The sequence below is a fragment of the Talaromyces marneffei genome, chromosome 5 (assembly GCF_009556855.1).
Source record: "Talaromyces marneffei chromosome 5, complete sequence".
NCBI lineage: Eukaryota > Fungi > Ascomycota > Eurotiomycetes > Eurotiales > Trichocomaceae > Talaromyces > Talaromyces marneffei.
This window is the reverse complement of record NC_072352.1, coordinates 239,615-263,304: the sequence shown is the minus strand read 5'-3', so window position 1 is coordinate 263,304 and position 23,690 is coordinate 239,615. Positions and strand designations below refer to the sequence as shown.

The 23,690-nt window shown below is 45.4% G+C and overlaps 7 protein-coding genes across 7 annotated transcripts; 3 read left to right on the top strand and 4 right to left on the bottom strand.

Annotated features, from left to right (window-relative positions):
* Nucleotides 1-1,041: 1,041 nt before the first annotated feature.
* Nucleotides 1,042-2,776, bottom strand: EYB26_006411 (uncharacterized protein; the record flags this gene model as incomplete). Its single annotated transcript, XM_054265687.1, has 3 exons — nucleotides 1,042-1,347; nucleotides 1,397-2,367; nucleotides 2,422-2,776. 3 exons carry the CDS (start codon nucleotides 2,774-2,776, stop codon nucleotides 1,042-1,044), a joined length of 1,632 nt encoding a protein of 543 aa, XP_054121662.1.
* Nucleotides 2,777-3,876: 1,100 nt separating this feature from the next.
* On the bottom strand, nucleotides 3,877-4,719 carry EYB26_006410 (uncharacterized protein; the record flags this gene model as incomplete). Its single annotated transcript, XM_054265686.1, has 1 exon — nucleotides 3,877-4,719. One exon carries the CDS (start codon nucleotides 4,717-4,719, stop codon nucleotides 3,877-3,879), a length of 843 nt encoding a protein of 280 aa, XP_054121661.1.
* Nucleotides 4,720-6,147: 1,428 nt separating this feature from the next.
* EYB26_006409 (uncharacterized protein) lies at nucleotides 6,148-13,927 on the bottom strand (the record flags this gene model as incomplete). The annotated part of the gene is made up of 2 exons (XM_054265685.1): nucleotides 6,148-13,269; nucleotides 13,322-13,927. 2 exons carry the CDS (start codon nucleotides 13,925-13,927, stop codon nucleotides 6,148-6,150), a joined length of 7,728 nt encoding a protein of 2,575 aa, XP_054121660.1.
* Nucleotides 13,928-14,715: 788 nt separating this feature from the next.
* On the top strand, nucleotides 14,716-16,278 carry EYB26_006408 (uncharacterized protein; the record flags this gene model as incomplete). Its single annotated transcript, XM_054265684.1, has 1 exon — nucleotides 14,716-16,278. The coding sequence occupies one exon, from the start codon at nucleotides 14,716-14,718 to the stop codon at nucleotides 16,276-16,278; it is 1,563 nt and encodes a 520-aa protein (XP_054121659.1).
* Nucleotides 16,279-17,000: 722 nt separating this feature from the next.
* On the top strand, nucleotides 17,001-18,434 carry EYB26_006407 (uncharacterized protein; the record flags this gene model as incomplete). Its single annotated transcript, XM_054265683.1, has 1 exon — nucleotides 17,001-18,434. The coding sequence occupies one exon, from the start codon at nucleotides 17,001-17,003 to the stop codon at nucleotides 18,432-18,434; it is 1,434 nt and encodes a 477-aa protein (XP_054121658.1).
* Nucleotides 18,435-18,912: 478 nt separating this feature from the next.
* Nucleotides 18,913-19,950, bottom strand: EYB26_006406 (uncharacterized protein; the record flags this gene model as incomplete). Its single annotated transcript, XM_054265682.1, has 1 exon — nucleotides 18,913-19,950. The coding sequence occupies one exon, from the start codon at nucleotides 19,948-19,950 to the stop codon at nucleotides 18,913-18,915; it is 1,038 nt and encodes a 345-aa protein (XP_054121657.1).
* A 1,716-nt stretch (nucleotides 19,951-21,666) lies between these two features.
* Nucleotides 21,667-23,058, top strand: EYB26_006405 (uncharacterized protein; the record flags this gene model as incomplete). The annotated part of the gene is made up of 1 exon (XM_054265681.1): nucleotides 21,667-23,058. The coding sequence occupies one exon, from the start codon at nucleotides 21,667-21,669 to the stop codon at nucleotides 23,056-23,058; it is 1,392 nt and encodes a 463-aa protein (XP_054121656.1).
* Nucleotides 23,059-23,690: the final 632 nt, after the last annotated feature.

Genomic DNA, 23,690 nt, shown 5'->3' with positions numbered 1-23,690 from the left:
TAATTATAGGCATTTACTTACATCAGTGATGATCTATTGTCAATTTATTTGAAGAGTCTATTAGAGTATTCGCCTCATGCTTCCGAATTCGCGTGGTAAAGTGATTTTCTACGTCGTGACATTTATCGGGTCCAGCCCTGCCCATCCATCTATGTTTCACAGCTATTGAACTATAACAAGAACGGCGCCTACAAACTATTCAAAATGGTAACGATAACACGAAACTAAATCTGAGAGGAAGAAAATATTTCTTTCAAATGCTTTTTCGCAACGCTGTATTGGCGGATTGAGAGACAAAAATCGCCGGATTAGGCAGTTCAGGCAAAGACCCACGTGAATTGCATCGAGATAAGCTTCAATGTAGAGTTTGGTTAGATCTTTCATTGTCTTATTGAGGACTCAAAGAGAGAACGGTTTCGTTGACTGGTTTAATGTGGTGAAATTCGTTCGATGACATTCTATAGGTTTGGAGCCAAGTTGATATGTAGATATATATATGGAGACGGCAATAATAACAGCGAATCAACAAAATTTAACTGCATCAATGTAGGTATAACCTTGGAAATGAACGCCAAACTGAAAATAATTTCTTTACAAAGTACAATGAAATTTTGAAAACGGTGTCACGAGTCTAAATCAAAAATAAAATTCTACAACTTCTCCTTCCTGTGCCTCATTGGCAGCCAGAGCGCCAACGTCCTGGCAACTTATCTAACGACAACGGGCTACAACAGCGCAAAGCTGAAGCGATATGCATTTGAAATAAAACAAGTACAAAATGGTGCATAAATTATATCAGACTAACAGCGTACCTACAGAGCAACGGCTTCGTCCCCAGCTCCGCAACAAAACGTGACGACGATGACAAGACGGTCGATGTCTCTGCTTCCTGTCCGATATCGAGGAGAGCATTGTGGAAATAGTAAACCGCCAATACATACATCAAAAGACAATGCAGCATGCCTTGTAATTAAATTAGTAAGATGCGTTTATACATTAATGAGCACATATTAGAACGTCTCATAAGACATCGAGTGCGGTTTAAAAAGATCTCACTGCACCAGACGCAACCATAGACTCCCTCCATCGCGGACCATACTTCGTGACCGCGACAATTACCAAGGAGCTCGCCAGAGCCACGAATGCCCAAAGAGTGAACGTCCATCCATTCCCTAGTGTACTAAGCATCGGTGCTGCCACGACAGTGCCCACGCAGCCAAGAACATTACGTATAAAGACAGATGCCGCCAAACCTCGCGAGTCGCCCGGCATGAATTCACTGATCATTGTGATCCCGACACTGATGATGATGATCATTCCAAAACCGGTGAAGAAGTTTGCAATCATCTGCTAACATATCAGTAAGACGCAAGCTATGAAGACCGGGATGACTTACGGGACATAGCCAATATACACCATGCTCGGCCGTCCAACCATACCACAGCAACGCAGCCACAGGGAGCAAAGCTCCAACCCAAGTGTTCTCCTTCATACGCTCTTCCGGATAGACTCTAGGTTTTCCATTGGCATCGAATCGATTCGCCTTTCTAGCTTCACGCTGCATGACATAGTCCATCCATCGACCGCCAATGATACTGCCACAGATATAACCCAGCGAAGACGGAATATACAGTAACCCAACAATCAGGGTGCTAAAGTTGTAAGGTGGGTTGGCAAATGTATTTTGAATGCTGATGTTGAGGACGTAGAAATAAATCGTGACGATTCCGATGTAGAACATGGGCAGGAACATTGCTGGGTAGCGTAGTACTAGAAGCGCGGAGAATGGGTCTATCAAGAGGATTCTTAGCAGAATAATCGTTCTCATGAATACGTTCCGCTCTCCAATCTTCTGATTGACTCGCGTACGCCATGTCGTCTCTTTTCTCATCGATGTCTCCGGCAGAATAATTAATAACATGAGAAGCATAGCTGCAGCCAATATCACCACAAACCACATCGTGCTCCTCCACCCCCATCTATTCGCCAAAGCACCACCGATAATTGGTGCCAAAAACGGACCTAACTGTGGACCAAGAAAGAAAATGCCCATGGCACGTCCTCGCTCTCGTGGCTCCCACAGATCGGATATCGAAGCAACCCCGACAGCTTGAACGGATGCTGATGAGCCACCGCTTAGGAGTCTGACGGCAACGAGCATGCCAATCGAGTTTGAAATGGCGGCTAACACGGCGAATACCACTCCGAGGGCGAAAGATATGAGATAGATTGTGCGTCTTCCGAATGCTTCTGCCCAGTTTGACCACCACAATGGAAATATTGCCATTGCTAACAAGTAGAAAGCCAGAGATAGATTGGTGACGGTGGCATTTGTGTGTAAATCGCTTTCGACCTCACGCAGGGCAGCTATTATCAACATTAGTCTCTAGGACCTGGAATTAACACAAGGAATTTGCATACGGTAAAAAATAGACGTTCCCATAGGCGCAATAAGTGTCGCCAACGACACAGTACAAGTCAGAATCCATTTCGTCGAGCGTGGATATGCTCTCGGATTGTCAACCTCAGAGATCAACGTTAGCGAACCAAAAAGGCCGCGTCGTTTCCATCGAGGAACAGGCACTGGACGTGGCTCCTGTGATTTGTTTCCTGCCTCTGCATCTCGCTCTGGTGTCGATGATACTTTTTCCGGGTCAGGTCTTAGTTCTGATGCTGAATGGGTATCTGCCACAGCTGATATGTCGTCTGAATGGTTTATCGTAATGCTAGGCTGGTTTGTTGGCTCAATGTATGGTAGCTTCTCAGGAGAAGCCATGCTTGCGGTTGTCTCGTCCACGAGCAAGTATTGACGAGTCTTTCGTCACTTATACAGCAGTATTAACCAATGTGATGCCTTAAATGTTTTATATTCACGAACTGGACTGTATATTTGGGCATTCAGTTGTAGCTTGAAGATTAGAATATTCAGATCGGTCTTCGTGAGAAATATGGTAGATCTAGTATTTCAGAAAAGCCCAAACTAATAGGGGAACAAAATGCAATTACTCTATCGGAAGATCATGACATGAAATAACGTACAAGGACTCGGAATAGGTAATTATATTAGTCACTATACATAACCTAAAATAGGAAGCTCTTCGGACTGAACGAAAAGAAAAGAAAATATTGTCCGGGATTCGGACTTAAATGTAACAATTTGCCGCAGAACCAGAAAACGGTTTGTAGCCACCCAGACCTCGCGTTGATTTCTATACATACTTAGTATGTTACTAATCAGTTGGTCGTCACAAAAACAAGAAATGGATCGACATACTACGTAGACGCATTCGCAGGTGTTTCTCTGATTGGTGCTGGGTTGAGAATACTTCCACGTAACGCGATGCAATATTTGGCTGGGCAAATCCAATAGTGCTGCTGGCGACACAGCCGGAACGGCAAAAGTGACCGATCGTCTTTCCGTTTCCGACTCCTCATGTCACCCATAATGCTGATGTATTCGCACAAAACCGTCGCGATCGATCTGACAGATCTTTCAATCTGATCCGGTGAGTGGCCAGTCTGTTATTAAATGGCAAGCTGCGACGAATCGTGGGTCTCGTCTGACCATGATCGCAAAGGACATATCACAATTCGGTCGCAATGGGTAAGTGGCGAATAGCATGAAATGTTGTGCTACCCTCAATATGGACGATACGAATCAATATGCATATATTGCATGATAGAATACCTGGTAGGAAAATGGCAATAAATAAGTTCTTAAGCAGACTCAAGGCAATGTAATGTAACCCTACGAATCGTGAGTACGTAGTCAAAGAGAAACTGCCTCTGAATCGAGAATGCGGCCTCATCATAGAAAATACGCAGCCAACCAAGAGCAACAACAATAGATTTGATATAAAATTAGTCTTTAGTCTATCAAAAATCAACCCTCGTCTTTAAAGCCATGGCTGTTATATGCTGAACCAACTCTGTAACGTCTTTCGTCTTGATTGGAACACGATGATCTCCATCCCATTCCATCAGTCGCGTGCTCTCCACTTGGCAGCATTCTTCGTATAGTTTTCGATGCAGTGGAAGGCCTGCATCCCGTACTCCATGGACGTGTGTTGTTGGTATTCGCAGACGAACGTCAGACTGGTTGATATAGTTGCTTCGCCTAAGCCAGGATTTGGACCCAACAACTAGCTGTCCGTTGGGATCAACAAGCATTGATATAGAGTCCTTGTCCTGGTTTTCCATATCATCTAGAGAATATATTGAGGCGAGATTCATGTCAAGTGCCACAAGCGGTGCGCGACCAGCAAGCAAAATACCAAATCGAAAGTCAAGCCTTCGGTTCGATTTCAATCTATGAATTTGCCGCAATTGTTGAAGATACAGTAAGCTCGCACACATCTTGGCCCCCTGACTGAATCCCAACAACCCTACCCACGGACCAGTTGCTCCCAGATCATCATCTTCATCCATGGCTCGGTCTAACGCCTCTCTGAACAGCTCAATGGCAGTATGATTGTCGACTTCCGGACACCCAAGTGCCGATGGAATCCATGACTTGAATGGGCCCCATTCTTTGTACACGGATAGTACGTCGGGGCCAGCATGGCATTGTAAAGGTGCTTCCGCGAACACCAATCTGAATTTCCCTTTCAGGTGTGTCGAGAGCACGCGGCATTGAGATCGAAAGATTCTAGCGTTGGTACCGCCGCCATGGAGACAAAGAATGCGAGGAAGATCGAGGTCTAGTTCGTAGCTCGGCATCGTATGCAAAATATGTAAAGGCACCAATGGATGGCTGGATCATGGAAGAACGGTATGTAAATTCGTCAAAAGTCACGGTTCCCTTTAAACCAGTACTCCTCAGACAATCAAAGCGACTAGCAATAACGTTGTTCTTGTTTGATACTTGTGATACAGTCAACTGACTAAAAGATCAAGAAGTCTTGTGGAGTTTATTTCTAATGTGTAGCCGTGAAGGAATCTATCTGCTCGGATGTCATCTCTAAATCTCAAATATCTACTGCAAAATGCTTTCACGATCCGATATCGCTACATATTATTTTCCCATTTCCGATATTACAACGTTATGTTATCATTAACCCATGTCACAGGTTGGGTCTAAACAACCAGACCTTCAGATAAGAAAGTTCGTATTGATTGTTAGGAAACCTAGCTCCAATGTTTGGTGTTTTCATAACCAGAAACTCCGTCATCAAAACTCCGGATATTGGCTTGAATAACACAATGCAAGAGTGGCATTGCGAAAAGACAGTAGTTTAGAATTTTCTACTTACGTCTTTCCTCCTATTTCTGATTTAAATTCGTAGCAAAAAGCAAAATCTCCGGGTTGCGAGGAGGACGGATGTAGCAGAATTGTGGACACAAGGCGCGGTTTGCTATCGCGTCTGTAGTATTGCTTTGTTCCCAACCAGTACCGACGTCCCAAGTACTTAGGTATGGGTACTGAATTTTAAATAAAAGATGATCAACTACTAAACAATCGAGAAGCCTTCGTCGAAAGAGAAAGGGTCAGGTGGCAGTAATAACGAAGCTGGGGACATTACGTCGAAAGTAGCCAACAGTCCAGCGGGCCTCTATTTAGATGTGAATCAAGTAAGAAAAGTACTTGAATAGAATTGATAATCTTTCATAGCTAACGCGTAAACAGTAAAGTGGCTAGGTCGCGCCTCCGCGCGAAAGATATCTTTATTCCCAAAGCAAAAGGTCACCTTCCACATTTGGTAAGACTTGCCTAACTTGGCATAAAGGTAACAACCTAGCGAACCACCATTCCCAGTACACAAGATTACATAAATCTTCTGGTAGAATTTGAATATTTCATTACCTTTTAGCTGTTAATTTTACCAAAGACTGTAGATATCAAGTATTATAGTCACAAACGTAAATGAGGCGATACCAGCATTATTCTAGGAACTGTCTAAATCATGGAGGCCGAGGGAATGTAAACAGATAGATGAATTTGGTGACAGATACTCCCATAGAACAACATTTATTACATAGACATAATACACGCGATAAAAGCATTAACAAGTAGATGGGTAAACATATAGCTAAGTCAATGAAAGTAAAATGAAAGATATTAGAAACCATAATCGACAATGCAGCAGCAGAGTCTCTACACTGAACACTTAATGATATCCCAATATTAGCCGCCGACATAGACAACTTCTACTTGTGCAAAAAACCGGAGTTCTTCCAGGACTGAATATACTTCTTGGTCACCTCGACACTCACCGGTCCCACAGCAGCGAGAGTTGGAGAATGTTCGCAACTCTTAGCAGTGCCTAAGAGAAGACCGCCGCATGACATACGGAGGAAATTGTCATCCAAAAAGTCGATGAGCAAAGCGGCTGGATTGTCCCATTCGACAGACCCTGGGAAAGCACGTACTCTACGCACCCATTCCTTGAAGGGAACAATATTAGTGCGTGGGATGTCAAGCAATTCCGCCAAAAGAGGTATCATCTCTTTCCAAGGCTGGCGTACGGGATTATCAATATGGTAGACAAGATATGGTTCGCGATCCGAAATAAGTAAGTCACTGCATGTGCCAGCAACATCATCGACGGGTGTCCAGCAAAGGTCACCTTCGAAGTCTGGAAGGACTTTAAGAGTCTGCGATGACTTGAACAAGAATGATAGATGCTCCATTGCATTCCAATAGCCAGTCACCTTTGAGCCTGCAATTTGTCCCGGACGCACCGACATGACACGGAATTGTTCAGGATATTTGTGCAAAGTCTCCTCGAGCATGCGTTCACAGACGAATTTGGCGTCACCGTAACCGTTAGGAAGCACAGATTCTAGTGTCATTCTCTCCTCGGGTACTTCAACATTACCACTCCAGAGTGGGTAATGTCCAACAACTGCAATGGAAGAAATCAGTTGCAAGGTGACCTTGGATCCCTTGGAACGATGTGCCGAGATATCACGCGCGAAGTCAATCAGATTACGCATCACTTGGAATTGAGATTCTAATCCAGACAATGGACGCTTGCCGGTCATGGGCCAAGCATTGTGGACGATATGCGTCACTTTTCCAAGCAGCTCCTCATAGTCGCTCTTTTCCAGACCAAGCAATGGTTTTGATGTAGTTACCTGGAATACTTGTAGTTTAGACTGGGACGCGGCATCAATCAATATTCCTCTGTCTTCTAAGGCCTTCTGCTGACGAGCGTTTGCGTCGCTTCCACTGCGTCTGTTTAGACAAACGACTGTTTTAACGTTGGGTAGAGCAGCAACATGTGCCACGAGGTGAGAGCCCAAACTTCCCGTTGCACCAGTAATTAACACGCACTGCTCATACTGACTAGGAGAGGTTGCCCTCTCAACGCGTTCACCGAGGCTGAAACCTTCGGTATACTTGCGGACGTATTCGTCAACAGCCGCTTTGCGACCAGCCGCAGGCTGAAGTTGCTTTTCAGGCTGTGGTAGCGGAGCAACTGGTTGTCTGTCATATTGTGGACCAGATGCAAGAGCTATGATGACACGTTGAATTTCAAGCTCTGGACTATTGCCGTCTGTCCAGTCAATGTGGCCATATCCTGCGGCTCGCATAATACGTTCCCAGAGCGTTTGATGTCCAATGGCATGTTCACGACCATCATCAAACAACCACCAACCTTCGAACAGTCCGAAAATCAAGTCGACCCAAAAGACTGGCGATGTCATCTCGAGCATCATCAAGAACCCATCTGGGCGAAGAGCTTTTCGTACATTGGCTGTGGATATTTCAAGATTGTGAGTTGCGTGCATCGCATTGCTAGCAATAATAATATGTTGGGTACCGACAAGATCCGCTGGTGGAGACTTCTCAATATCGTGGACTTTGTATTTCATGAACGGGTACTCCTTGAAGGTCTTGCGTGCAGCAGCCACAAATGAGCCGGAAAGGTCAGTGAACGTGTATTCAACAGGTACACCTAATTTTGCAAGCAAGGCAACCATTCCCTTTGTCGTACCACCTGTACCAGCACCTAGTTCAAGGATTTTGAGCGGGCCTTGGTCTTGAGGCATCTTGGAAGCAACTCTAGCAACAATGTCCTGCATCTGTACGTTCGCTAGTTTGTTCAACAGAGAGTCACCATAGAGCCCGGTGACAAGTCGCCTTCCCTCATCGCTTCCAAAAATAAGCTTGATGCCATCACATTCTCCCTTCAAAACGTCTGCTAGTCGGCTACCGGCGAAGTGTGTTAATTTGTTGGCCCACTCGTGATCTGGGAAGTCTCGCAAAAGTTGTTCAAGAATAGCATCGCTCGACTTGGAGGGAGGAGCGATTGCTGTACGAGTGATCTTCGAGCCGTCGGTATCAATCAGTCGTGCCTCTTCTTCCAGCATCTTGTGCAAATAGTTGGTAAGACGTTGATGCTGCGGATCATGTGGAATGCGCGTCAATATGTCGCCTGCCTTGGCTGAGCGAATGGGGCAGCCGAGCTGCTCGAATGCCTCAACTGTAAGCGCAACGCATAGTTGAGTTTGTCTGGGAAGGACAGTTTCCATGTAATCCGCACATCGGTAGTTGGCGATAAAATCATCAGTGAGCTTCCTTGACTCTTCAAACGCCTCGATGATTGTGCTCGAAGGGAGTTGCAGGTCTCCCGTGTAGGAAACCGACTTCTCCTTGCCAATGGACTTTTCATTTCCGTTGTCCTCAACATCCGAAACTGTAGTGGCAGTCGTTGACGGAGTGAATGTGGTAGAAGACTCGCTTGAACTGGCTTCAGATCCTTCTTGGTCGGAGCCCTCCTCGTCATCGCTAACACCCAAAGTGCTCTTGATAATTTGCACCAAACCTGCAAAATCAGTCACGTTCATCAGCTCGTCACTTGGTAGTGTACATTTGAACATTCCCTCGAGCTCACGAGCCAGCTCCATGCCCATTAGGGAATCGATACCAATATCAGCAAGTTGTGCTTCGTTGGAAATTTCTTCGACGCCCATGCCAGAGATCTCCGCAAGAAGACCCTTGGTTTTGTTAACGACGTCCTGACCTGCACCTGACTTGGTTTTCTTTGCTTTGCTTCCACTGCCAGACGCACCGTTCTCCACTGGTGAAGATCCTTCAGCAGCGGCGGGGCTTGATTTCACATTTGTGGAGGTTGAAGTTGTCGGCAATCCCGAAAGCCGGGCAAGAATCTTGCTCATAGTGGCTTTAGCGACCTTGTGGTAGTTGACACCGAGAATAACTTCCGTTAACTTGCCGTTCGTTGAGTCAAAAATGAAAATGTCGGTAAGATAGGAATGCTCTAAAGGAAGCTCTTGATGATAGGCAAAGACATCCCAAGCTTCTGGCCGCTTGTAATCAGTGGTAATATCTGGACTTCGCATCCATTTTTCAAAACCGGTAGCAATGTACATATCACCAGGGTCCTTGTCTGTCATACAGTTGACCCAGATTCCGCCGACTTGGCTGAAGGCATCTGAAAGCAATGCGTCAAGCCACGAGTCTCCAGTGTATTTCTTCACAACGCGACCGGCTGATTCAGTTCCTTTGCCAACAAGCTTCTGTAGGCCACGGTAAGGAGCAGAATAGTCAACAACCTCGCCGAATGAGCGATAGATATTGCGACCCTGAATAATATCGTCTGCATCATCACAGTTCAAGAGACCAACACAGCGTTGGTGACCAATCAATCGTTCGTATCTAGAAAACTCCAATTGCCATTCTGCGTTATCGGTAGAAACAAATATTATCTGACCGGTAACATGAACTGTGCTAGCCTTCGACGATTCGCCAGTACTAACGATTCGCCAGGACCAATTGTTCGGGGCCGACTCTTGTGACTCAACATCTAACCATACTGATCGCGAGGAGTCGATGCAGATAGGGGACTGATTATCAACATTGCAAATTCTAGGTTGCAAGCCTGACGTAGCGAAATTAGAATACAGACTAATGAGGGCTTCAACAGCAATGTCAACCTCAACCGTGGCTGGGCAAATTGGTGCGGTTTGCGCAATAATATGACCGGACACCAACTCTTTGTACTTGTCGGTTTCCGTGTTGATACGGAACCTTGCACCGCGCTTTTTCTCATCCATGTAGTCGATAAAACTCCATAATCCCTTAGGTTCTTCTGCTTGTCCACCTACGACTTGCTTGGAAGATGTTGGAGGTGGAACTGGTTCCATCCAGTGACGCAATTTCTCGAATTGATATGCAGGTAGGAACACGGGACTGTATTCATAAGTCTGTACCCTGCTATGAGCCCAGAATGGCACCATAAGGCCCTGTTTCCACAGCGAGGCCGTAGAATCAACCAATAACTGCAGGCCATTATCAGTAGTGATATTGACTGGCTGGAAGTGAGATGCAACCGGTGATCCAAGTGCTCGGCTTGCCATGTTAGTGATTGTTGAGTTAGAGCCGGCTTCCACGAAGATCGCATCGGGATACTTTTTAGAAATTCTTTGAACGGCATGATTGAAAAACACAGGGTTGCGCATGTGATCAGCGACGTATCTTGCAGCTAATCGTTCAGAAGAGTAAAATTCAGTTGCTCTTTCAAGGTGGATTGAAGGTTCATTGAACTGCAGACTTTGTCCCACTTTCTCCAAGTCGGACATTAAGGGTTCAACCAAGGTCGAATGGAACGCATTGGTCACATTGAGCTTCTTGAACCTGAACCTTGAATATGCAGGATTCTTGGAAATAGTTTCACCAGCGATGTCGATAGCCCGAGAGGATCCTGCGATAGTGAAGCTACGGGGCCCATTGAGACATGCAATCGTTGGTGCTCGCTGGCCAGCTTCTTCACATGGTAGGGATGTCTCCGCTAAAAGTTTTTGAACTTCCTCTTGGTCTGCTTCGATGGCCATCATGGCTCCTTTCTCGCTTCCCCAACTTTCTCTAATAATAGTTGCACGACCAACGATCATCTTCAATGCATCTTCCAAAGAAAGGACACCAGAAATGCAAAGAGATGTCAATTCACCAAAACTGTGTCCTACCACGGCCACAGGTTGAACTCCAGAATCAATCCAGCTCTTCCCGCAAGCATATTGGATCGAGAAGAGCATTGTTTGAAGCTTGACGGTATCTTCAATGGGGCTCCGTTGAAAGATTCCAGGAAAGATGCTTTCACATCCCAATGATTGACAAGCATAGTCACACTGGTCGAGGTAACGAGCGAGAATTCTGACATTCTCATACACCTCTTTGCTCAGGCCGACATAAGTAGAAATCTGACCTCCGAAGCAAAGAACAACTGGCCGAAGTTGGGGTTGCACGATAGTGGCAGCTACATTGACGTCTCCAGTTTGAAATGCATTAAGCTTCTCAACTAACTCTTTCACTGAGCGGCTAGTAAACACCAATCCACGATCCAACGTTGGGTTTGATTGTCGGCAGATATTGAATGACAAATTTGCAATGGACAAGTTATTAACACCCTTAGCTTCCAGTGATTTCGCAAGCTTTGTGCAGTAGTCACGAATCGCTCGGTCATCCTTTCCAAAGATGTGGAAGGGATAATCGAGTACAGGAAACGAAGTCGCGCTGGTAGTTGACTCGTGAAGGCGAGGTGCCTCAGTGACAACGGCTGACGCATTGGAACCAGATGCCCCATAATTGTTGATGAGTGCCGCTCTGTAATCTTCGTCCCAAGTGGTCTTTTTGGTAATTATCTCCATCTTATCATCGGCCGTAGCGTTCAGATGTGGATTAAGTGACTCGTGACTTGCCTGTGGTGGAATAGTCTTATTTTGGATCATGAGTAGGATCTTGATCAATGAAACGAGACCAGAACTCGCCTCGGTATGACCAACAAGACCCTTGACAGACCCGAATGCAAGTGGCTTGGAGCGCAAATTGGCGCCTCCAAGAACCCTGCGGATACTGTCGTACTCTGCTGGGTCGCCTACCTGAGTTCCAGTGCCGTGAGCCTCCACGACGGAGATTTTTTTCGGATCCACCTGCGCGTCTTGGATAACATCTTGGAATAATGTTGAAAGAGAAGGAGCATTTGGTACAAATATAGGAGTACAATTCTGATTTTGAGATACTCCTGTGCTGGATATTGTACCAATGATCTGGTCACCGTTGGCAATAGCGGCAGACATACTCTTCAAGAAGACCACACCCACGGCTTCTCCTCGGCAGTAACCGTCCGCATTTGCATCAAAAGGCTTACATTGCCCGGTAGGACTAAGAAATGATGCAGCAGCAAGGTTTTGGAACCATAGCGCGCTGTTCATCATGTTGACACCACCTGCCAGGGCAGCATTGCACTCACCGCTAAGGATTGCTTTGCACGCGAGATGGACTGCTACGAGAGACGAAGAGCAGGCAGTATCAAGTGTTAAGCCGGTACCTGTCCAGCCAAAGTAGTGGCTGACTTTTCCGGCAATAAAGCTTTTCAGGTTACCCGTAGCGGTAAAAGCGTTGGGTTGATGGCAGGCGACGTTGTCTGCATAGTCGTTGGCACATTCTCCAATGAAGCAACCGATCCTTTTGTCCTGCTCTGGCGAGTTGAAATATCCAGCCTGTTCCAAAGCCTGGTATGCTACGTGAAGCAGAATTCTCTGCTGAGGATCAGTCGAAGCAGCTTCTCTGGCGCTCTTTTTGAAGAACTTCTGGTCAAAAATGTCATGATCATTGAGGAAGTTGCCGAAATATTTCCTCTTAGGACCAACTTCACGCCAATCATTGTCAAATTTTATCCGATTGCGCGGCACCTCTCTGTGCTGTGACTGCCCCGCACATAATAAATCCCAGAACTCATCGGTATCGTCAGCTCCTGCAACTTTGAGCGACATACCAACGACCGCAATATCGTCTTCCTTGACTTGTTGGGGTAGCACGATAGGGGGTGGCGCAATGGACTCTGCCTGGATGTCAGATGCATGAATGACATTTTGCTTGATCTCCCGGAGAATCGAAGGTGGAACACAGGGCTCAGGACCAAAAGCAATCACAGAGGTTTTAAGGCTCTTGATTTGGGTATCGTGAATTGACTTGAAAGTTTGATACCAATTGGAGTGTTGGACAAGAATAGTTCTTATGGCATGGTCGTGAAGCTTTCCGCTTGTGATCAGGCCGGTGCCTGAGTTGGATCGTGTTTGGTAAATAAGATCAGTGGCATCTGGAAGTACAAGTTCTGGCCGCGACGATACAAAGTCAATGATCTCGTCGACATCCTCTGCATACCAATCGTTATGAAATCGACCAAATAAACCGATCTCATTTGCGACAATCCCTGCAGTCCGAAGTTGTCCTTGTAAAGTAGAAACCGTTTTGGAGGCAGTGGTGATTGTCGCACGCTGGTCGTCATATGACACAGACACATATGCCTTCAAAATGTAAGTAATTGTACTCATTGCTAATACTATGGAAACTTCTCACCTCCGGAAAATGGACAAGTATTTGCTGGAGCTCTTCAGCTGCTTTGGTGGAATTCCAAGCCGTTGCCAAAGACTTGGATGGCCCCTGAGCATCAAGCCCATCTTGAGCATCCACAATTCCACCAATGATCATGGCTAGGCGGATCGCGGCCGCGCCATATCTCTCAATATCGATGCTGTCATTGCTGACTGATACTACTAGTGCGCTCAAGAATCCCATGCAGAAGCCCAAAGTCTCCGTTGACGACTCATGATTTGTCTTTGGTGCGCCGTTTTGGAGATATTTGAGATATTCAGTGATGTGTGTGATAATCACAAGTGGACTGAGAATAATGTTTGCGAGGTGGTTGTTGGTACCCAAGTCAATGTCTCCAGTGTCAACCCATTTGATTAGTTTCTGCAGTAAAGTTTCACCCGAAACCAAGCTATACTTGGGAAATTCTTTCACAAAGTCACCCCACACGTTTGGAAGATCCGTGATAACATGCGTGATCCATGTGAGCTGCGCTACCTTAGCTTGCAGAGCGCGAAAGTCGTTGCCCTTAGCAGAGAGAGCCTGTGGCCCAAAGACAAGTAGTCTGTTGCCTTCTTGTGCCAAGGACCGCATGTTGGATAGAATATTATTGTATTATGTTCGTTCGGCCTAATTTGGCAGGCGTGTCGTTACGAACCCAAAAGTCATGTAGAGACAAGTACGAACTGACAGAACGAACGTGCCGCACTGTTGAGAGTGTGCAGAGCTAAAGTTGATATTCTTACTTGACGGAGATTTGAGCTTTTATCGTCTTCTGTCTGACATCGGCCTGCGCTTGAGTCTAGGTCAATCTCATTTATATCGGAAACATCGCCTTTCAACACCGAATCTATGACTGATAGTCAGTGGGACCCATGCATCGGCTTCAGATGTAAGGTACTGCAACTATATTGTCAAATCTTATCCCAAAAATGTCTAATCCTGTCCAATCATTCATACAGTGTGTTGATATAGCGTCGAGGAAACTCCGATCAAATGCCCTAAACAAATGGCCGCTCCGCCGAATAAGTAAAACTCCGCGTGATGATAAGCATGATATTTTTCTGTTACCAGCCACACTGTTAGCAGTATCGTATAGATAAAGTCATTGATCTATTAATCGGACTCGATTTACTTTTATTTGGAATAAATTGCGAAAATCGGCGATTTCCGCCCTAGCATAGATCTAGAACAGGAGAGGCTGTCATGAGGGACCTGTTCGGAGATAGCATGAAGCCAAATTTATTATAGCTTGATTTTGATTATTGAATGTAATGGATAGCACTACCTTTATCAAAGTTATTCGAGAAATATCTAATCAAAGCCAGGCCTCCAGGTTACATTTCCTCTGCTGATAACAGCATTAATCACCGTTTCATACCATGGCGGCCATATTCTCCTGGCTACCCGGCTTATTTGTCTCTACAATTTCGAGAATAATATCATCTGCGAAACTTTATTTCCCTTTCAATAAATTCAACTTTTCGCGGCGAAGGCAAGATTCCCTTTCACAGAAGGATGTTTCTCTAGAAAGTGGTCTGTCTACACCACCGGTTACCAGTGAGAAATATCCAGATTGGCAAGACCTAGACCGTTACCAAGATGTCCTTGGCCAGCTACCAATGCTTCAGGTCTATGCCCACATTCTTTATTTATTTCCACTTCCCGAGAATGTACCACGTGAAGTGGTGTTGAGTGATCTTTCGATGGCAATCGCCAGCGTTCGAAAAGCAGTACCCTGGATGGGAGCCAAAGTGATCAATGAAGGCAGATCGGAAATCAACTCAGGGCTTTACAAACTGGCTGAGTGTAATTCCGCTCTATATGAAATCGATGTCAGGGACTTGTCCAATGATGAGACATGTCCACCATACCAAGATCTGAAGAATCGCAAAGCACCTATTTCAATGTTGGATTCCGACAAGTTCACATCAGTACCTGGATTTCCCGTCCGATTTGAAGATTCCGAAAAAGATCCTTCACGAGTGCTTCGACTCAATGCTACGTTCATCAAGGGCGGTTTGGTAATCGATTTCTTAATTCACCACAACACTGCTGATGCTGGCGGACATTTCGGTTCTATCAAGATGATTGCAATGGCTATGCGTAAAGAAGAATTTCCAGAAGGGTTATTGGAGCATGCAAACCGTGATCGAAGGAATCTCTTTCCGTTGCTGGGCCCCAAGGAGCCAATGCTGGATCACAGCAGTCATCTTCGACCGCCAATTACCTCCGCTGCGCCTTTAGTGGCGTCCGACCCAATTGCTGCCAAGTATCATGTGATAAGGTTTAGTGCACAGAAACTCGATATGTTAAAAGACATAGCGAGCAAAGACCTAGATCCCGATGTACCTTTCATTTCCACTGACGATGCATTAAGCGCCCTATGTTGGAAACATTTTACCCTCGCACGCGCTCATAAATTCAGTCCTCAGACAAAGTCGCGTTTTGCACGAGCCGTGGACGGCCGTGCAGCATTGAAAATCTCAAAAGATTATATGGGAGATGTGATCCATAACGTTTCCACATTCCTCACTTTCGAGCAACTCACTACCTGGTCGCTTTCACGCATCGCGTCGCATCTACGAAAACATCTCAACGCCAAGAATACGGCGTATCACATTCGCAGCTTTGCCACTTTTATCGCGAATACACCCGACAAGTCGACCATTACATACGGCGGGCAGTTCAACCCAGAGATAGATGTTGGCTGCTCCAGTGTACGCGGGCTAGGGAAGATATTGTTTCCGAGTTTCGGCATCTTAGGTGAACCGGAATTTGTTAGAAGACCCAAGCCTGGAGTCGCATTTCCCGGTCTTCTAGTATTCTTCCCTGGTAGTCCCAATGGTGATTGTGATGTTTGGGTGTGTCTGCCTGAAGATGAGATTAGTACTTTAACGGAGAAGGATGGCGAATGGAGGAAGTGGGCCGAATATATTGGTTGATCTCGGTAAATGTTTCCTATTTGATGAGCTTCATGCATTAATAACCGAGATACATCTAATCAATATACTTCATTCCATGCCTCTGTGGAAGTCCGGTTGTGCGATAGTGGTAGTTAGTGTCCGAGCTTGGCTGTTTCTGATATTATATAACTAGCTAAAAGATTGTACCCTCGTCAATCACGTAACCCTAACTCTTCTCCTTTGTGCTTTCGTGCTCAATCCACTCTTCGATAATGTTGCAATGGAGTATATCTGCGAAAGACTGTCATATTCTCGAGACAAAGTATATCACTGCAAATAGCAAACAAGAAGACCATACTACATGCTAGATTTGACTGATACTTTTATCGGTTTCTAGGCATATTTTGCCCAATTGAACAAATTGCAGGCGCTGAAATATTGCATGGATGATGTTGGGCCAAGCATGTAGAAAGATAACAACATCACCGGACTTTCTGTTACGGCATCCAACGGGATTGACATAACGTTACTATATTCCATTATTGATAACGACCGGCCTTCTACAATATTATGATCTTCCTGCCGGTGTAACTCAAATTCACCCGATATTCCCAGTCCGTTATCGAAGCTGCGATAATTCACCGATTCATGCCTGATGTGGATGTGTTTTTGATATATGTGGAATTTATACCCCATTGGGGCTAAACATAACTCATCTCAGATCATCAATATTGTGTTCAATTGACTACGTTAAAATTATCATGGAGTGGAAAGAAGCCCCAGAAGGTAGATGGCGTAAAGATTTAGGTGGCGCAGAGAAAATCTACAGATTCACGTCCACTATCTTCAAGCTCACAGGCCGTGAACACTGGGGTCTTTACACAGTCTGTCAAGTCAAATTCGGTCCAGGTCTTGATCCAGAGGAAGAGGCGACCGCTGCGCTTCGTAATGCGTGGAAAGCACTACGGTTTGAGTTTCCCGCTTTAACTCTCATCCCTGACGGCTATGAAGCTGTTTACCCTAGTGGCAGTGACGAAGAGAAAATCAGTGCTGAGAACGCCCTGGAGGATTGGGCTCAGAAAACGTTCCGAGTAGCACCTCTTTTGAGTGTGAAGGAAATACTTGCAGACTACAAGTTGCACGACTTGCCAGAATTGATTTGGCTTCCCGCCACATCACAGGTCGTTTTATTGATCTCACATTGGCGTTGCGATGGCCTCGGTACATGTATGTTACTCAACCGGCTATTTCAATTGGTTTCCACAAAGGCTTCGGGTGCTGTCCCAGAAGGTTGGACTGTCGAAAAGGATTTGGCCAATATATCGCCTAGTATAGAGGATGCAGCTGGAGCACCGATGGTCAGCAACCCGGAGATTGAGGAAACCGCCAGAGACATGAGTAAATTTCGTGAGAAAACTATGAATACGATTGGGGTGCCTTACAATGGAGACCGGACGACGCCTCCAGGTCAGACTGCTGTGCAAGTAACTACCTTTACGGCCGAGAGCACAAAGACTCTTGTCGATGAATGCAGAGCACGCAAAATCACAGTAGCTGCAGCGATTCACGCAGCTCTCGCAACTGCTGCATTTGAATTGACCTCTGCAAAAGAAGTCAATGACTATATCACAGTCATGGCAGTGAGCTTCAGACCATATCTTCAAAATCCATACAACACCGTAGCGCACGCGTGTCGTACTTATGTTACTGGTATTGCCCCCGAAGTGTCAAAGAACGCCAGCTTCGAGGAACAAACCACCACGCTTACGAAACTGTTCAAAAATTGGCATACCGACAAAATGTCTCAGGCATTGCGGGAACTGTATCGTGGAGCTTCACAGGCTCTCCTCTCACCGCGATCGCGGCCAGCTGGACCTCCGCCCAATCCTCCCAGTGGAATAACGCACAGTAATCTAGGCGTGGTCGACCACTTTATCAAATCGAAATACTATGGTGATCATCAAGATAAAACATTTGAAGCTCTTCCCATAATTGAGGTAACCGGCTTTGAATTCGGCGTCACTGTCCTCACTCGACAGATGATGTTCTATCCTTGGACTTTCCGCGGGCAGCTCAACTTTTCAATCAACTACAACGATGCCTATTACGATACTGAAGCACCTCAGAAAGTATTTGGTCGGATTAAGAGTAAACTGGAGGAAGAACTGCACTTGAAGTTGGAACAATGTATTTAACTTTTGTAGTTAATTCGTGAACGTGCTTCATTTAATCAATTTGTTCCAGTAAGGGGGATCTATGCAATGCAAGATATTCAAATAATAGCGAGGTTTGTAACGTAGGTATCATAATTCACTGCCGTCTGCCTCATCCATGATCCATACTATACTTTATTGGGGTTAAAAATATGGGGGAGTGAATGTTGTCGTATGTGCCATTCTCAAGCTTAATGGTGCAGGATCTGGAGTATACTCGGCATAAAGACATAACGTTAGAGTGAACAGGTAACTACCCGTTTAGATTACAAGTGTCACATGGGGGATGTAATCTATTTTTCATTCTCAAGTAATTACTACTTAAATGCCTGTAGGAATCACCAGAAAAGTATCGCGAAACGGCCGTTACAACGTTCCACTCCGATGTTCTGTGACATCAACGGTTCTTCCAGCGTTTTCTTTGCAATAAAAGGAAACATTAATTAAAACGAGACAGAGATTACAGAGTAACAACAAGTTTAGTTGCAGACAAGCCACCAGCTTTGAGAGTATCGAGTCCCTGTTGAATGCTCTCCAAACCCTTTCCTACAATCTTGGGCTCCGGAGCAGTTTTGTAATTTCCATTAACAAGACCCTTCGTCACGAACTCATTGAAGATGTGACCACCGAGAGAAGAGTTCTTCAAAGCACTGCCGAAAACCATCTTGGAGGTCACACCTTCTGGGAGGTCTGATGGTGGCATATTGGATGCAGCAACGTACTTGCTGCCTTCAGTGATCTGGCTCATGATTTCAATAACAGGCTTGGCAGCGACAAATCCGATAGCATAGGCGCCGGCGCTCTTCTTCCCCTTGAAGACGTCGACAATATCAGACACGACTGTGGGGCTGTTGTAGTCAAATGCGTAATCGGCTCCCAGACTCTTGACGAAATCGAAGTTCTTTGGTGAGCAGGTTGTGATAACGTGGTATCCAGCTGCGACTGCCAGCTGGATAGCGTTGCTACCAACACTTGATGCACCGCTCCAAAGCAAGACCCATTCGTCCTTCTTTGGCTTGGCAGGGGATGTTGGAAGATCCAACTTGAGCTGGTCATCGGTGAAAAGACCGCTGGCGGCTGTTGCGATGCCGAGGGGAATAACGGCAGCCATGTCGTAGGTCACATTCTCAGGGATGTGTGCGGCCAGGTCTCCACGGAGGACGACGTATTCTTGAAAAGCGCCATCGGACGGACGGTTGCTCTCCAAGCCGTTACCAAGACCAACAACTCGGTCGCCGACCTTGTAGCTGCCAGCAACTTGTGAGCCAACTTCGACGACTTCTCCAGCAACGTCAGTGCCGAAGATCGTGGGGTATTTTGTCCAAGGGAAGAGCTTGGAACCCATGGCTTGGCGGGCAAAATCAACTGGGTTCAATGCGATTGCATGGACTTTGACGACGATCTCATTGTCGACAGGCTGGGTATATTCAGCTTCCTTGACCTCGAGTGGGTAGGCCTTCTCGGCGACGGTCCAAGCGGCTTTGTTGGTAGGAGCCATAATTTCTTGCTTCTGAAAGAGGCGAATATGGGCTGCGAGACAGGTGTTATAGAATTGGATATAATGCTCCAGAAGTGGTTTTATGGTTGAACTGGCATGTAAGAGAGTGCAGTCAACAGTCGGCCAGGTGGATGACGGGAAATAAATAAGAAAGACGCTCCAAAGAACAATACTTGCAGAGAACAAAGAAATTGGAGCTGGGCGAAAGGCAAACGGTGTCATATTTTCTCGAATAGGCAGGACAGATTCGTCTCAACTCGGACTCGGGGAAAGGCCGGCATGGTCGCGAAAGTGGAGGAATAGCATAGAGAAGATACCATCCAGTCATTAACCCCAGACAGACTTAACTCTTCTAATATTGATGGGTCAATCAATTCAATAGCCACCAATTAGTTCGCGCCTCAAGGGGGAAATATGTCTCCGGATTTGGAAATTCCCGAGTCCGCTAAACTCCGGTGCCATTCCCGCAATTTGCAAGCAAACACAGACGAGGGAACCAATAACGTGTCATTTCCGTACCGCAAAAAATTAGCCCCGTATTCTTAAGCATTTTAGTCAAGTATTTATCGCAAATTGTGTGCACAATCCTCCATTTTCATCTAGAGTGTCTTTGCTGGCTTACTTTCCAATGTCACTCAATACAATGTAATTGCAGTGACGATTGGTTTAACGATCCTAGAAATGCATAATAGCAAGCACGTATGCTATCCACTATATCGATTGACATTTTGCATTTCAGTAGCCACTTCCTCCACACGTCACATACTTTTATTGATATTTAGGAGACCTCGTGTAACAAGGCATGGACTGCAACCCACAGCAACGGAAACGACATCAAAATGATCGACAAGGCTATTGGATTCATATGAGGCTACAACACATCCAGCCTAAACCAAAACTCAGCCATGGAGATCTTCATACAGTGTCAAATATGATGGACGGCTGTCGATCATACGAACCTTCGTGAAATGAGACCGCGATGGCAAACAAGCCAAAAATTGAGGAATTTTGGCGCCGCAGAAGATGTCGGACATAAGCCTCAAATATGTTTGTGAGTCTTTGATGCTTAGTTACTACGTAGTAGTTAGGGTATAGCAAAGATCGAACATCGGAAGACAGAGGCTGAGTCGGCGATGGGGAAAAGACGTCTTTTCCCGTAGAAAACACGTGACAGCTGCAGCCCTAGGTACCTAATGTAGAGCCAGGCTGTAACCCAAAGCTTGAGAAGGAAGTCTCCCAAAGACTCGTCTGAGGTAAATATATGGGTATTATAACTATACTTATCTCGTTTTATCTCAAGTAGATTTCAAATATTGAAAAAGTAAAACGTTGATACCATTTTCGCAACCAAATACTAAGTATCAACCAGCAAGGCATGTAGCCAGTGGAATAAACAAACTCCGGATCTAACGGAATATATTTTTGCGAATGTGAATTCGTCTCTGCAGAACAAAAATAACAATTCACATGAATACCGACCAGGTAGTCTTTTGAATAAGCGAATTTACAGATATTGAATATTCCCTCGGTAAGCGAATAGTGCGTCGGACCTCAAGTTAGCTACGGAGGTAGTAACAGTAGAAAGTAATTGAGACAAATATCACAGAGTCCCCTATTATTTGTACCATTAGAGGAAAACATTCAAATATAGACTTCAAAGTTTAGCAACGGAATTTAGAAGTTGTGTTGTGTACACTGCGACATTATTCACTCAATATGTCTTGGGCCGAGGTCACCAGTAATCGCTATCAACGCCCTCTGGGCGAAAACGAGCGTCTCATCAAATTCATCGGCGACCGTGCCCATCCTGCAGGCCGTGAACAATGGTCAGTTACGACAACCGCAACTTTCCAACCATGCGATAATCGAGCAGCAACAGAGTGGGCTGCGACAACCCTTCCTGACGCGTGGAAACTTTTGCGTTTCCGTCATCCTAGCATAGCATCAACGCCTGCTACAGAAAGCGATAGTTTGGAATATGCGGTCCCAATTGACAATGATTTGGAATTCTGGATGCAGGAGACTTATTTTATAATCGAAGGCAAAGGTTCAGAAGATGCGATTGCCGAAATGAAACCTAGTCAATTCATGACTCTGCACTTCCTGCCTGATACCTGGGATATCATACTGCATACTTCTCACTGGCGTACGGACGGTTATGGAGCGTTTCAATTAATCGATGCCTTTTTTGACGCAATAAAAGAAGTAATTGACGGGGGAGGCCTACCGAGGGTTTTATGGGGAGAAGAAGTCACTCGTCTTGTACCTAGCGTTGAAAGCGCCTTGGACTTACCTGAAACTGTAACACCAGAAATAACGGCAAGTGCTATTAAGTATGCCAGTACTCACACATACGTGAAAGAAAGTGTTGGAATATCATATAATGGTGAACCTACAGCAAGGCCAGGTGGTACCAGAGCTGTTAGATTACAGCTTAACACAGAAACAACCCAGGCAATCAAGCAGGCTACGAACGAAACACAATTCGACATGTACTCAGCCGTGCATGCTGCTTTGGCAAAAATCAATTTCAAATACGGGAAACCTTTAACTTCTTCTAGACTACACGATGAGCTGGAATATGCGAGCGCTATACGTTTGAGCTTGCGACCTCATCTGATCAGTCCGTTTACCGATAATCCATCAGTTGCTGCTGGGCTCTACACCGGCGGCTATGTCTTCAAGGTTACGGCGAGCGACGATTTCTTCACAATCGCTGAGAAGTACCAGCGTGAGTACGACAATGGAGTCACGCCCGAATTCATTGAATCCCGCCGCCAGTTTGCCATCATCGCCTTGGGTGGTCTTCAAAGGGGCCTACCACCGCCAAATCCCCCACCAAGCTATATTGACATGTCCTTCGTGACAGGAGTAAATGATATGGTGAAGCCCATCTTCGATACCAAATGTGGTCCACTAGAGGTTACGAGGGTTGGACTTGGAGTGGAAACATTGACGCCTCAACCGTATCTTTTCTTCTGGGAGTTTCGCGGACAGCTGGATCTAAGTTTCGTCTATAACGAAGCATATCAGGATGTGGAAGAGGTACGAAAGATGCTGAATAGCATAGTGGAGGTATTGGAACATGAATTACTGGGTTCAAAATAGATTTTACCAAAATCGCTGGTGAAAATTATTTCACAAACAACATAAGTTGAGACTAACTAGGTAGTTTAACAAATTTACTTTGCTATGAAAACCTTCCTTGACATGACTTAATGAGCTCGACTGGCCGCAGCTAAAATTTAATAGCAATGAATAATGAGGTGTAAGCCGGTTCTGTGACTAGTATAAGAATTCCTGTGACTATTATAAGTACGACGATATCTTGCCTGAGTGATTCGCTGCCCTGTTATACATACAACTCAGTTATACAAGATCGACACAGTTGAATTTGAAATCATCAGAAATATAAGATTTGAGATATGCGGTCAGGAATTCATGTAGAAATCCCACCAATTTTTCAGCTACGCTGACTGCAGACACTTCTTGCTACTCATCATCAGACAAGCAATTATTCAAAGTAACTCCGTATACGAAAAGCCCATCTCTACCTTACAATTTCGACAATAGATCCGATTGTCGGAGGTTATTGCGAGAAGACATGATGCCTTGAATACCTACATACCCACAAATAATTTTTCGGCGACCGTTTTTATTTTTCGAAGAGGGTTCATGGAAGCCTATCGTTCACTTAAATTATCTCAAAATGGACTGAACTTGGAGAGTATCACGACCTG